The 15749-nt window shown below is 36.4% G+C and overlaps 1 protein-coding gene and 1 long non-coding RNA gene across 2 annotated transcripts; one reads left to right on the top strand and one right to left on the bottom strand.

Annotated features, from left to right (window-relative positions):
• Positions 1–197: 197 nt before the first annotated feature.
• On the bottom strand, positions 198–1967 carry LOC114822727 (uncharacterized). The gene is made up of 3 exons (XR_003770905.2): positions 1788–1967; positions 1027–1102; positions 198–331 (listed from the first exon to the last, which is right to left on the bottom strand). It is a non-coding gene; the product is annotated as an uncharacterized lncRNA (long non-coding RNA).
• A 6437-nt stretch (positions 1968–8404) lies between these two features.
• On the top strand, positions 8405–12453 carry LOC103404947 (endoglucanase 11-like). Its single transcript, XM_008343907.4, has 5 exons — positions 8405–8842; positions 8934–9146; positions 9270–9470; positions 9628–9882; positions 11607–12453. The coding sequence occupies exons 1-5, from the start codon at positions 8630–8632 to the stop codon at positions 12273–12275; spliced, it is 1551 nt and encodes a 516-aa protein (XP_008342129.3). The 5' UTR covers positions 8405–8629; the 3' UTR covers positions 12276–12453.
• The last annotated feature ends 3296 nt before the right edge of the window (positions 12454–15749 follow it).

Raw genomic sequence — 15749 nt, 5'->3', positions numbered from 1 at the left:
AAGTCACATTTGTACTAAATTGGCTGAAAAATCATCAATTTAATGGATAATTAGCTGTATAAGCAAAATGTGTAAAGTGATATAATTACAAAACTTTAGAGTACTGCCACGCCCCGGACCTGGGGTCGGTAGTAAAAACTCGATCCCGAGTCCGAAACGCGAGTTAAAAGCTAAATAAATAAAAGAAATGACACGGGTTGAAAAGATAAACTCCTCTTATAAAAAAGAAATCCATAATCTTTACAAAGCTAAAAATAAATAAATACAATTCTAGCCTCACATCTAATTTGATCTCATCACGTTTACTCTTTTGACAGTTTAGTTAGTAAACCTGCATAACAATAGAGGGGTGAGCTTCAACAACTCAGTAGGGACATAACCTTATCACAGTAAATTGACAATATTAAATTAAGTGTAATAAAATCATGTAATCAAGTACCAAATCATTATCATCAACAATGCATGAGTGCAATACAATACTCTTCATCTCTACCCGTTAATTCATATAATAAAACACGCGGACCTGCACGTCCCATACCGTGCATTTTACCTCTGCAGTGGTGGTTCGAATATTTTAATATACAAATTAACCCCATGTAACTCAATCATCCCAATTTCCCCTTTTGTTAGTCATCTTGCCAAAACCCTTTGTCGCCAGTCCCGAATTACCCTTAAAGAATATGTGCACTGTGGGCTCACCTGAGACCTGGTACCTGCTAAGAGTTTGGCTCAACTACACAAAAGATTATTTCCAACTACCCTCATTTCCAGAATTACTTCCTCAACACCAAAACTCCTACCACACGACCAATTATGAATGATTCACATATACCACAGTATATTCTCAACCAATAGCATTTCATCAATAATTCCATAACCAATAACAAGTAAACACGCAGGGGCATTATTTATCCAATTAGCAAGCCAGATCACATTAATCAACCAAGAAGATCGATAATAATAATATAATGTTTCACAAAATTTAATAAAGTCAATCTCCGTAAAGGTCTGCCGTATTTCCCCTACCTGGAGTCCAAAGCAAACAAGCAGTGTCCCTTACCAACACCTCGATTACACACAACCGTCGCGGTAACTGGAGTTCCTAATCCAACAATAAAAGTATATCACTATATAATCCATTATATAGCACCAAATGTAAAATCCTATATTTTGGAACTCCCAAGTTAGGCTTAGCATCTCTTATTCCAATTTGGATCTTCAGATTTATATAATTTCACTTAAGTACTCAAATCTTTAAAAATAAGCTTCATGTCCCTAACCTGTACAGCAAGTACAATCTGTCCGAAAAAAGTTCCAGAATTATAGTTTACCCCAAACTTTCAGGTAATTACAAAACTGTCCTAAATGTTCAGAGAACTGTAAAATGGCCCCAAATCTGAAACTCATCTTTCAAGTTGGTCCCTACTGCAGAAACAGAAACAGTACAGCCGACCATGTTTCCAAATTCATGTTGCTCATCTTTCAGTCCAAAATATTTCCAACTTCAATTCAAATACTCATATTTATACGATTCAATTACTTCAAAGTAGGCCATCATTCCTTTTAATTTAGTCGAATAATATCAATACCCCAAATCCACAAACTTGAACATGGATGGGGTTTAACAGCAACTAACCCATAGGCAAATTTATCTCAATTCATTCAATTAAGCTTCCAATACGCTTAAGCCATCACGAATAACACATGAATTCGAAATATTACGCTGTGTAGTAATAAATCCAAAAATGGCAACTTCCAAAATCTATAGTAAATCCATAAATTAGTACCTGAGATTTGTAGTACTCTTCCCCATAAATTCGTAAGCGAAAACGGAATCAAATCCGGACTTCCAAATCAAAATTTATGAGGAAAATGGTATTTGATTTGGACAATGAGATGAAGCTCCTTGCTTCCTTCCTCTCTGCATCTTTCTGCGAAGAGAAAAAGAAATATAAAGCCTTAGTTCCATCTGAAATGATCCACCGCTTCTTCTCCTTTTATTTATCTCTTTTGGTGCAATGGTAGCTTTCCAAGTGGCAACACAAAGACTTATGATTTCTCTTTAATTTATCATATTTGACATGTGCCATCATATGATGATAACACCACCAGCATGTCATCCAAATGCTGGCGTCTCCAGCAGCTAGCACTTGGCAATCTTGCCACTCGTTGGCTGTCATGTGGTGTTCTAACATTTGTCAGGCTTGGACATTCTATCAAAATTTCATTAAAGTCCCGAAAACTAATCCGAAAAATGATACAAACTCGAAATAACGTTTACTATCTTCATATGAAAACCTTTTTTATAAATAAGCACAACATATTTTTTTTTTTCCAAATATTTCTCTTCTTTAATAATAAATTATTGGGATATTACAAGTACAATGTGAGAAATCAAAACCTCGTGGCCCATTTTGAAGATCACTTTAAACCTTAATGGTGTAAAAATGTAACATCCCACATCGTCCAGTGGAATGGATCCTATAAGCCTTATATGTATATTCTCATCTTTACCTAGCATGAGGCCTTTTGGGAGTTCACTGGCTTCGAGTTCTATCGTAACTCCGAAGTTAAGTGAGTTCGCACGAGAGCAATCCCATGATGGGTGACCCACTAGGAAGTTCTCGTGTGAGTTCCCAAAAACAAAACCATGAGGACGTGGTCGGGGCCGAAAGCGGACAATATCGTGCTATGGTGAAGTCGAGCCCGGGATGTCTACTAGGACTCCTAATCGAGCTGTGCTGGCCGACACATGAAGGGTGACGAAGCCATAAAGTATGATGATGTGGAAAAATGTGAATAAATTTAAACCTAAGAGTGCCTAAATACCAGAATGCGTTGGTGAGCGGGAATTTTCACACGTGACGTTAGAGCATAAGTAAGTACAGTAGAGTGAATTAAGAATCGTACCCTCGAAATAATCTCCAATACTAAGAATCGCCACGAATCTTCGATGATAAGAAAGCTGAGCAATTAAAACCTGGAGGGTGAAGACAAAACAAGGGTGAATGGTCCTGAAAATGAAATTTTAATAGAAACCATATAAAACATTATAACCCTTCGCTACAACACATGTATAGTTTCCAGAAAAATCATAAATATACCACAACACAGCATCTCATCAGCAATATCAATAATCATGTGATTAATAACCCATACTAGCACGCAAGTCAGAGTCACCTATGGTGACTTGTACGACTTACCCATATCTTATCACATATGCTAGTTCATCACATATTTGATCACATATGCTAGCTTATCACATATTTCATCACATATGCTAGCTTGTCACATATCTCATCACATATGCTAGCTTATCACATATTTCATCACATATGCTAGCTTGTCACATATCTCATCACATATGCTAGCTTATCATATATCTCATCACATATGCTAGCTCACATATCTCATCACATATGCTAGCTTATCACATATTTCATCACATATACTAGCTCATAAGTTGGAGTCACCTCTAATGACCTGTACGACTTATCCATAATTCAATAAGTATACCTGCACACAAGTCGGAACCACCTAAAGTGGTATGTACGATAGGATTAGGTGTAAATAAATACACTCAAGTGCTATGATCACATGAAGACTGTGCGAATAATCGTGGGTCACCTACAAGTCGGAACCACCTATAGTGGTCTATATGACAGGACTGTGCACCTACCTTGGATCCAAAGTGAGCGTAAGGTGAGGGAGGTGAACATCACGTGAAGGACTGTGCCATGGCCACGGGCGGAAGCACTAACACCAGAGTGCATGTTTATGAGCTCTAACTGTATCTATTGTAACATATACGATTCATGGGCAACCAGTACGACAGCGTCGGAGTTGCCTATCATTGCAACCTATACGACAAGGTCGGAGTTGCCTAAACATACATGTAGTCATACCATAGCCCCTTCATTTCAGCTAATACCATAAACTCACCTGAACTTACCTGAGTATCTTGTGTTCACCTTTGCACTTCAAAGCATTCATAATAATTGTGTGCAGGTAATATACATATAGATAAACCATGATGAAATATGATACTCAACCACGTTATAGCATTTCGAATTATATACATACATACATATATATAATGTGGCATAAAAATGCATAAGTTGTAACGCTCTACTCCTGAATTATTTATTTTGGGAATAATTATCGGTGACCAACCCAACTAGACACTAGTTTAATTAATTATCATTACTTACACTTCCTTACTTCAAATTCTTGATCCTTTACACATTGATTTATGACCAACATTTAACCACCAAATCATAAGGTTAAATCTCATATTTTCCACCAATATCTCTCACACTGCTCAATTCCCTAAACAAGGCCATTGTCTCAATTATTGTATGGCTGCATCTAACGTCTCGTTAGACTGCCTACGTACCCTAAACAAGGATCAAGCCATTCGTAGTTCACATTAGTACTTCAAAGCATTCACAATAGTTATATGCAATAATCAAATCATAAACGTTTGTGTCAATCTTATATATATATATATATATATATATATATATATATATATATATATATATATATGATAGAAGAGAAAAGGCCTACTCACCTCAGGTCCGTGCTACGACTCCTTCACACGAATATCAAGACATCATGAACTATCGTCGCCTGTGGCCAATTATCAAATCATGTCTCAAAGTTCTTACCAATAGAGTACATAATTTACATAAAACATATCCTCAAGGACCTTCAAGAAAAATTTGAGACCCATTGACTAAGTGTCAACTGTCGATCGAAGATCGATGGTTGGGTCCACAATCCTGTAAAACTCGATCCGAAAGATCCACATCTAGGATTTCCAATCCGTAACTTCTCATGACACAAAAAATACTTCTAGAACAAAATACTTAAGTTTCATTACAATCCAACGGTTGGATCTCCGCCAATTTCCAAAACTGATTAGCGGTTAACGTTTTATTTTATTAACTTACAAATCCAATTCGGGAAGATCCATAAGTCGGATTCTCAATCCGTAAGTTCCTACATTCTTCAAATATTACGTACTACAATGTAACAAAGTTTGGTGATGATCTAACGGTTGGATCGTCGATTCACATAAATACCTATTAACGTTTCGTAGAGAATTTAGGTTCCAACGATCAACCTACGTCATTCAAATATCAAAACTGAATTCAAGATATTTAACATAGCCTAAAAATAGCATTGGTGGCCCACTGGCCACGCGCCGCCGCACACGCCACCGTGGGTGGCGGTCGGCCGTCCCAACTCGCCAGAAAATCCAATTATTTCCAAAAATTACTAAATTTCACATAAATGAAGATCTCAATGAGTAGAGCAAGTTTTATACCTGTGGCCAAGTCCAATTTAGCCGAGAAGGGCCCTAATTTCATCAAACCCGTCGGAAAACCCTAGAATTTGGGTGGCTTCAATTCTCCCTCCTCGGTGTTCCGCCGCCCCTATAACTGGTTGGGCTTTGTTTAGGGGCTCAAGGGGAGTCTAATGGTGGTGGAGATCGAGGAAATTCATTTCATAAATGATGGATTTCGCCACCATGCACTGCACACCCCTTCAGTGCTATCTCACGAAAACGTGATCAATTCGTGTTGGTTTATGGTTGAATATGGAAGAGGAGATGACGCTGAGTTGATTTCTAGATGGTGGGTGGCTGAAATTCGTCGGAGGAATGGTGCAAAACCATCAGAAAATCACACGGGGTGGCCAGGTTTTGAAACGGGTCGCGCGGGTCGAAGGGGAACCCGGCCAGTTCCTCTCCTTCTCTCCTTCCTCATTTCCCTCCCGTCTCTCCCTCTAATTCGTCCCCTCTCTTTTTCCCCTTCTTTCCTGATTGGTGGCAACGCCCATCTTCTCCCCTTCTCCTTTGCTGCCATCAGGCAGCCCTCCTTCCTTTTATTTATTTATTTTTTTCCAACCACAACCCTTAAAATAATAACAATAATAATTCATACGCGTCATGAACTAGTGATCAACGGAAATCAATACCCTCACCTCTAAAGTGTTCTCGTAAATTAAAATTTTAAAATTTATAGAATAATAAAATTTGGGACGGGTTGTCACAGTGGGGACCCGGGCCGGGATGTGACAGAAAATGTGGTTAACCCCAAATTCATCTTAACATAGCAAGTTTTTGAGGAATCCATCATAATTAAGATCTACATTTTCTATCCTTCCGAAACATGTTTAAAGTTTTAGGACTTGACTACCATACTTATATTGATAATTGTATTAATTACCATCTCAATGGTCAGATGATAATTGTATTAAATACAATTATCACATAAATTATATCTAACATTCAATAATAATTGTATTAAATACATGTAAGTATTATAAAAAATACCAAAATTTTATTAGGTTTTCACAATATAATTTTTTTAATATATAGAGTAAACTGTCAATTTAGTCCCTGAATTGTCACCTAAGTGAAAATTAGGTATCTGAATTATTTTTTTGGTAAAATAAGTCTCTGAATTCTTTAAAAACTGCTAATTTCATCCCAAAAATTATACTCGAAGCTATTTTATTCAATATTTCGTCAACTTAAGTCACATGACACATTTTAGAAGGTATTGCCACTATTTTCTTGCCTATAAGCCCTTAATGTTGCTTATAGGTTGCAAATTTAACGTCTAGTGTACTCTTCAAAGTTAACTCCATATACTATATCTTCGAAGAAAATAAGTCCTTATGAAAAACTATCAATCGACTCTCTAAAGTGTATCACATGCAAGTCACGTGATTTAAATTGACGAAAAATTGAATACAATATCTTCGAATCTAACATTAGGAATATAATTGGCAAATTTTATTATTTTGATGTCTAATTTTTCCAAAAAAAGTTTAGGGAACTATTTTACTCAAGTAATAATGTAAAAACTAAATCGACAGTTCACCCTAAATATATATAGCTAATACATAATTCGGTCCCGAAAGATGCACTGTCATGCTGTCGTGGAGACATCACCAACTGATCCCGTTTTGAAAAAGAACATAAAAAACCACTTTTAATTTAGATGTTGCTAGTTCCGGCGGGAGGGAAGGAGAGTCAATTGGAGTCATCAGTCAGTCGTGATCACGCTGCACATTTCAATGCTTTTCGTCGGAACCTTCGTTTTTCTCTTGCTGAGGTTGAAATCAAAATTTGATTTTAATCACTGTTTACGTAAATTTCCCGCGCTGTCGGCGAGGGAGCATGCGCAGGTCCACTGCCAGTCGGTGCTTCCGTTTGACCGGCTCAGCCGGTTTTGCTTTTTCGCTAGTCCAGTCACCGCAAATGGAGGATCTTAACTGTCCTCCACGTGGAGGTAGGTCGACCGACAACAAATTTGGGCAGTCAAAACGGGGGAGTTGCACCCACATACCACTAAAGGCAAATTAGGCATTAGCAACTGCACTACCAGATTTCCGGAATTCCTCTTCTTTTTAGGAACATGCTCACTTTTCTTAATTTTTGTCATCAATTGTTAAGCATTTTAGTAAACAACATGATTATGATATGATATGGGATTACTGTACAAGGCCACCACCATCATTCTTGATTGATTGTTGTAATCAAGAACAAAATCAATGGCATGCCCTTTATTTTCTTATTGTTAAGTATGCTTCTTGTAATTAGGAAAATCCTCCGCAAAGTCGTAAGACCATTTATGGTGACAACTTGGCACTCCCATCTCCAAGAGACCAATACGTCCAAGACCCACAATTATATACTTGAAGAGAAACTTCTAAGCTACAAACCCTGGCCCTGCACAGCAGTATTTTACACCATACACATGAATGTATGGATCTTACACAATCTAATCCTCTGACCCAAGAATCTTTAGAAAAATCATGGGCATCTGAGCCACTATCTAACATACTTTTATGAGACTTTAATCATGTGTCGGGATACTTAAACCAATTATATTATTGGTGTATTACCCATCTTCAAAAACCACACAAACCCTTCCCATAATCTATATGCCATATGATCATTTGTTTTTTCTTGTTGCCGTAGAAAAATAATTACATCGATAGACAGTGAATTCGGACATCATATTTTAGCGCAAAGTAAAGATGATTAGTAGTGCGGATTCATGGTCTAAAAATATAAGTATTGTATCTTTTAGGTTTTTCAGACAATTTTGTGTTGCCTGATAGATTCGTAAGAACATTATCTTTTATCTTATGTTGGTAGACAGTGTCGTAGAAATATTATTGTTTCTCTATAAGAAATCTTAAGTACAAGTGTTTGAACACGTCATTCGTATAACATCTCTTCACAAAAACTTAAATCTCTTATATTTTAGTCTCATTTGAGTTTACGGTGATTAACCCTAGCACGAGAACTGCCCTAATCAGAAAGTCGTACCGAAAGTTTCTCCTTATTCTCTATATATGGTACAAAAAAGAGAGTCAAGCCGTTGCAAAAATCACGCTAGTGTTGTGTGGGACTATAAAGTCGCTCTCATGTGAAAGTCACATGCACAAAGACACCTATCAAAGCCTAAACACACAATTTAGTAGACACAAAGTTAGATTTCAAACTGACAAAGTGAGCTAGCTCACTTTTCCCATCCTTCCCTTCACTCCTTTGGAGAAAGAAAAAAAAAACTTCAGAGGAGGGAAGAAATTTAAAGACTTAACAATGGAGGAGAAGAAGACACAACGGCAGCATCATCATCTTCTTCTTCTTCTACTCACCTTCAACATTTTCACCACCGCCAGTGCTTTCAATTACAGTGATGCCCTCACAAAGAGTCTCCTCTACTTCGAATCGCAACGCTCCGGCCGCCTGCCGTACAACCAGAGAGTCACCTGGCGTGACCATTCCGGCCTCACCGATGGCCTAGAGCAAGGGGTACGTTAATGTCCTAAAAATGGTATATTTTAGTAAGTTTGTACTAATAAAAATTTAAAGTATGAATTTATCGGATATATTTTTTGTGTAGGTGGACTTGGTAGGAGGATATTACGATGCCGGCGACCACGTCAAGTTCGGACTGCCGATGGCATTTACAGTGACGATGCTGTCGTGGAGTGTTATAGAATACCGGCAGCAAATTGCGGCCGCCGGAGAATTGGAACATGCAATGGAGGCGATCAAATGGGGGACTGACTATTTCATCAAAGCTCACACTAGTCCCAATGTGTTATGGGCAGAGGTACATATAATTTTCATACGTTTAATTACTGTAATTAGCAGTTTCACACATTGTTATTAAATCAATTATTTAATTAGCACCAAACTGTTTGAGCACATTTAATATTCAGTTCATTATTCCTAGGTGGGTGATGGGGACACCGATCATTACTGCTGGCAACGGCCGGAGGACATGACCACATCAAGGCAAGCTTACAAGATAGATGAGAAAAATCCCGGGTCGGATCTTGCCGGAGAGACCGCCGCTGCAATGGCGGCCGCGGCCTTAGTGTTCAAGAAAAGTAACCCACATTACTCTCACCTCCTCCTACACCATGCCCAGCAGGTACAAATTTAACTTAATGTTGACAAAACTTACACATAATCAAATGTCATTATGATAATATTTTAAATTATTAACACATTGCTACACGAAAAAGTTAAACATGTAACTGTATGCGATTTACTAAAGTAGGTTTATTTTTTATTCGATATATGTGTAGTTGTTTGAGTTTGGGGACAAGTATAGGGAGAAGTACGATGGGAGCTTGGGAGTGGTGAAGAGCTACTATGCGTCGGTGAGTGGGTTTAAGGACGAGTTGTTGTGGGCAGCTTTGTGGCTATACAAAGCCACCGACAATGAGGAGTATTTGAAGTATGTAATTAACAAGGCTCATAGCCTTGGTGGCATTGGTTGGGCAATTACAGAGTTCAGTTGGGACGTTAAGTACGCTGGCCTTCAACTCCTTGCGTCAAAGGTAACTTCTCAACTTCTCACTTTATATCTAAAAAACAGAACAATCTATCATATTTGATGATCACGTTTCTTATTTAGAAAATAAAAAAAACGTCTAAATACATTTGACATGTTAATCTGGTTTTTCATGAGTGTTGGTGTGGAGTTCGCTACCAGAGGCGAGTCTCACACGTTTTTCTTGATCGTAATTACCTCAGTTTTACTTTATTGCTGGTTTTTTTCTTTGAACTTTTCTTTTTGATTGTGGTCTAGTTCCATAGGTGCCACAAATTCTACTCTCTTCAAATCTTTTTGGGAATTAGCTTTTCTAGCATTCAAATTGAAATGATAAAACAAACTTTTACATCATGCTGTTACTTTATTAAGTTCGTCATTAGATGGAGTGAGCCCAAATTAAGGCACATAACTAGGGTTTTTAATTAAGCACCAAAAATAAAAGGGAAATTCCTCTTCAGCAAACAAAACCATGTGCAAAATGATGCTTTGCATGGCAGTACTAAGGAAAGTTCTGCCACTTGTCATGGCCTGAGTGGTTGATAGAACGTACAAAGGTCATCCCCGCGATGCATGAGTAGTGTTTGTGCGCTCTAGTAAAAGATGGGAAGATTAAGTCGAGATCTTCTACAGATTTTTGTGTTTTGAGTGGAAGAATTTGAAGATTTGGATAGTTAAAAAGTGAGAGAGATTTAAATTCTAAATATGTGTGAGGTGGCCGATGAAATTAACTAATAAGAATAGCAAGGTTTAAAATAAACGGTCCACACAAGTCTATCAGCTTCGAACACAAAAATTGGGAGCAAATCACAATTCGGGGAGGTGATATTGTGCAGTTAGATCGGTAGATGTCATCGTGGAGTGGAGTAAAGATCGCTGATCTAATCAGTTTTGTATTGAATCTTAAAGTGGAGCCTGATGTTTGCATGGGGATGGCCCACTTCTAAAACTGAGTGGATGTAGCTCGTTCATTTATGTCTCTTCCTTTGTTTGAAGAAGCACAACCTCCCTAAACTTTGTTTATCTAGAGACCCACCCACATGTCTTGAAAGGGAGACTAGGTGCCATAGGTGTCCTCATATGATGCCCGAGAAAATTAATCTATCGATGTATGTGGAGATAATCATATAAGAGAAGAGATAAGTATAGTTGTATACAACTAGTGAAACATAATATTATGAGTAAATTTAGTTAATGGAAGGTATTCACAACTGTAAAATTGTCCTCACATGCAAGAGTATTAATTTGAATAATAGAAAGTGATTAAGTGGTTAAAAACATTCACATATGCAATTGCGGTGTTATGTTCAAGTTAGATTTTCGTACTTACATGGTAATAGAAATGTGTCAAGTGTTTAATAACATTTATTTCTACATCTACAATTCTATGTCCATTTGACTCGAATTTTGATATTGTCGCATTTGCCATCCTTAAATTTCAAAATTTAAGAAAGTTAAAATGCTCCATATATAAAAGAGTACAACGGAGTTTGTTTACAAGAAAAAAAAAAGTAGTTGTGTTTAAAAGTATTCACTTTTTCATTTGCAGTTTTGTTTTTTAATAAGATTTTCCTTAATTCTAAAGTGCTTAAAAATAAATACAGATTATGCGGTTACAAGCTTCGCCCATGTATCCATGATTCTGTGTTCGAGTTCATCACATTTACAACCCCTTGAGCGCTTTATAGTAGAGTACATTGTCTCATATGCTCTCTTTTTTTTCTTCTGCAGTTGCTTTTAGAAGAAGAACACATGAAACACTCTCACATACTAGAGTTGTATAAATCAAAAGCAGACTACTACATGTGCTCATGCCTAAACAAAAATACTGCAACCAAAAACGTGGAACGCACACCGGCAGGCCTACTGTACGTAAGGCAATGGAACAACATGCAGTACGTTTCAACAGCTTCGTTCCTCCTAACAGTCTACTCAGACTTCCTCGAAACCTCGAACCAAAAGCTCAGCTGCCATGGCGGAACGGCAGGCCATGAAGAAGTCCTCAGCTTTGCTAAATCGCAGATAGATTATATTTTGGGCTCCAACCCTTTGAACATGAGCTACTTGGTGGGATATGGACCAAAATACCCTCGGAGGGTGCACCACAGAGGAGCGTCCGTGGAATCATATCGGGAGAACAAAGGGTTCATTGGGTGCACACAAGGGTATGATAATTGGTACGGCAGGGAGGAGCCAAACCCTAATGTTTTGGTCGGGGCTTTGGTTGGAGGGCCTGATTGCAAAGATAATTTTGTGGACAGGAGGGATAATTACATGCAGACTGAGGCCTGCACTTACAATACAGCACCATTAGTGGGGGTTTTTGCAAAGTTTTCAGAATTGGAGGTCCAAAAGAATGTGGATCAGGGGCAAACTTTGGATTTGGTTGCTTCTTATTAGGTATATGATATTGTGGTGGGAAAGAGTGCTGGGGTTATAACTTGTAATCCCTTTTTTTTGGCTTTGCCATGGTGGCTGAACGAAAGGTGTTCTAGCTAGCCCATTTTGTGCCTTCATTGTTGTAATATCTAAGTGTTTATATAAGTATAAAGGAAAAAGTTTAGTCACGCCCACCAAACTCGTGATCTTCTTCTGATTGCGCTCCTCGACTTCTGTTTGGTTTTGATGTAAGATATTTCTGAAATCATAAGAACAACAACAAGACATTAGGTCACGAATGCAATAATAAAATCGACATGAAAAGGAAATAAACTTATCTATAGAAGAGGAAGACATGATGCTAGGGTTCTAGGAAGGGTCTTCTCCACTTAAGCATTCGTAAGTGAATAGGGTTAAGCACAAAACAAGGATAATTATTGTGAGTGCAAGGACCTCCTAATATACTGATAATTATCCATGTAATTCGGCCTATCAACTGATTGCATGGGATATTATATTCCATATCAATCAGGGTATCATAATAGTCCTAAATGGTAACGAATTCTTTGTCAACTAATTAAGGTTTTCATGATTAATTGCACTAAATAAGGACTCCTAAACTGTCACACCCCGACCCGCAAATAAAGACTATCCACGAGTTAGAGTGTGAGCTATATCTTAGCTATAAAAATAAATTTTACAACCAAGATATGGTGGAAAATAAAATAAAATTATAACAATTACACCATTCATCAACAAAATCTTACATAAAAATTTATTGAATACACAGCAGAATAACTATAGTGCACAAATTAATTCACAACAAAAACTACTAACAAAATAATAATTAAATTGTAACAAATATTAGTATACAAAATTAATTTATAACAACAGTACCAACTAAAATAATAATTGAAATGAGTAGCTCTTGAAAATACATAAAATGTATACAATGAGATGCATGAATGTGCTCACTCCCTTCTAATCCCGTCAACACATACCTAAGGTACCCAAGCCTGCACGTCCCATACCATGCTTATACCACTTGGCTCCGAGTATGTTAGAATATGAGTTAACTCCCGTTCATCCCTTAACCCAATTTTTATAATTAAACTCTCAGTTTCCACTTTATTAAACATGCACTTCCACCGACGCCCATATGTATACTCAAGCCCTGCACCCTACGCCTGACATATACACGGTTCATTATTTTATATTCGAGGCAAAATTTAGCCCTTGAATATCCTCACAACTTAAACACTTTACACAAGTGAGCACTTGACACAACACAACTCTTTTTCTTGCTTTGCAAAGCATATGTATATGTCATGTTCACATAGATATCAATACTCACACTTTATCTAACAAACTTGCAACTTCAACATAAATCAAATTGATTAGTAACAAGGGTAATATAATCATAATATTAACAAAATAATAATCTATAATTCATCATATAAAATGTTGCTCATGGACCACTCCATATATATTTGTTCGTCGTCTCGTCCATCTTGGTTGGGCAACCTGTTTTTATTAGAAAAGAATAGACATCCATGTTAGAGAAAATAATTGTTAGAGTGAAATATATGTCTCAAAGGCCACAATGCATGAAATTATGTCTCTAGCTTTTCCCTTTCCAAACATCATCTTTTATTTTTATGTTAGCCCACCACTTCTACTTCTTCTTTAATATAGCTGAAACTATCAGCTGTTTGAACTGGGATATAAGTCAGCACATAGATTTGATTGTCGGGTTTTTGGATATGTTATAGAGGAGATGATAAGGAACAACTTTTGTGAAGGAAGTGTTTCGATTCGAGTTACGAAAAATGGGGTTTTGGTGCTTAGAACATGATTGTCCAGTTTTCTGCGGGATTAGAGACAGAAGTTGGTATTTCAGACATATTGGACGATCACACCGTTGGATGTTTCTGAAATTTTGATATATCATGGTAGAGAGACAGACGAACAACTCTCATAAAGGAAGTATTATAATATAATATATGGATGATGGTGTTTTGATATGTTAAATAGGCTGGACGAATTTATAGTGTAGATAGTTTTCTTTTGATAGATGAAAATGATAGTAGTTTGATGGAGAGATTTGTTGGATAAGGTCTCATGTATTTTCTGGGATTTGTCTCACACTTTTGTACATCCACTACTACAATATTAGCTTTAGGTGGCGGATGATGGTGGCGGTTTTAGAAAAATCTTGTCGGATAAATTGTATCCGACACATCATTTAATTAGTGGCGGATATTAGAAAAATCCTGTCGGTTATATCCGACAGAAATTCCTGACGGATATTTACTGGCGGATATCAAAAGAATACTGTCGGTTATATCGAAAATCTATGTGCTTACTTCTTTTTTTTTTTTCCCAACATGTGCTTAATTTGTTCGTAGATAAAAAAATTATCTTTTTTTGTTTGCTTTCTGTTCTCTGTGTACATGTTTTCTTCTTAAGCTTCACTTCAAACCAAGTCTTTATAAGAACAAGACTTTCTTTGAGCCAATGCTTTACTTAACTACGAATTTATTTTCATTTTTCAATCAAGCTATTTCTATTAAGTACAATTTTTATTAATTTTTCTTAATCCTCAGTGGAAAAAGACTTTTGATATCCATTAAAAAATCCTCAGTACAATTTTTATTAATTTTTCTTAATCCTCAGTGGACATTTTTCTTAATCCTCAGTTGTAAAAAATCATTAAAATCGAAGCTAAAATAACCATTAAATTGTGAATTTTCGTTTATAACTATCGAAAACTTTCGTCCCGTTACGTAATCTTTGAATGTTTGTTTTTTACGATTTTTTACGTATGCAATCTTGTAGTATCTACAAACAAGTTTGACTGTTAGATCATGGAAACTAGTTTCGTAAAATGTATAAATTTGCCTAAATTTTGAAGTGGGAAAAGTAATTTGTGCTAAATTTTTATTTATATTTTTCAAGTGTTTATTAGACAATATTTAGTTTATGCGATGACATTTTCATTATACAATTCTTTTTTCTTTCTTTATCGCATATTTTACATGGATTATTATCTATTAAACAAAAAATGTAAAATGATCTATTAAACCAAACAATTATTTATTTAATTTTTAAAAACATATTCTATTTAAATACATATTATTTATTTATTTATTAAACCAAACAATTATTATTTTATTTTTTAAAATCGTAACAAAATTTTTTTTGGGGGGGGGGGAATTTAAAATTTTGGGGGAAAATTTAAAATTTTCACAGGGAATTTTGGGGGGATTTTTGCAGCCATTTTTTTTCTGTCAGTTATAACCGACATTAATGAAAAGTTTCTATCGGTTTTTATTTAAAAAAAAAATATTTATGTCGGTTTTAACCGACAGTAATGAAAATTTTCCACAATATAACCCCTCCATCTCTTCTGTGCGCCGATGCTTCTCCCTTCCCCATTTTCTCATCTCCTCATTTTCTTTGTCAACACAAGCTCATTTTCTTTGGCATTAGTCT

The sequence above is a fragment of the Malus domestica genome, chromosome 17, assembly GCF_042453785.1.
Source record: "Malus domestica chromosome 17, GDT2T_hap1".
NCBI classification, from domain to species: Eukaryota; Viridiplantae; Streptophyta; class Magnoliopsida; order Rosales; family Rosaceae; genus Malus; species Malus domestica.
Note: the sequence above shows the minus strand (reverse complement) of the source record. Positions and strands in the feature narration are given on the sequence as shown.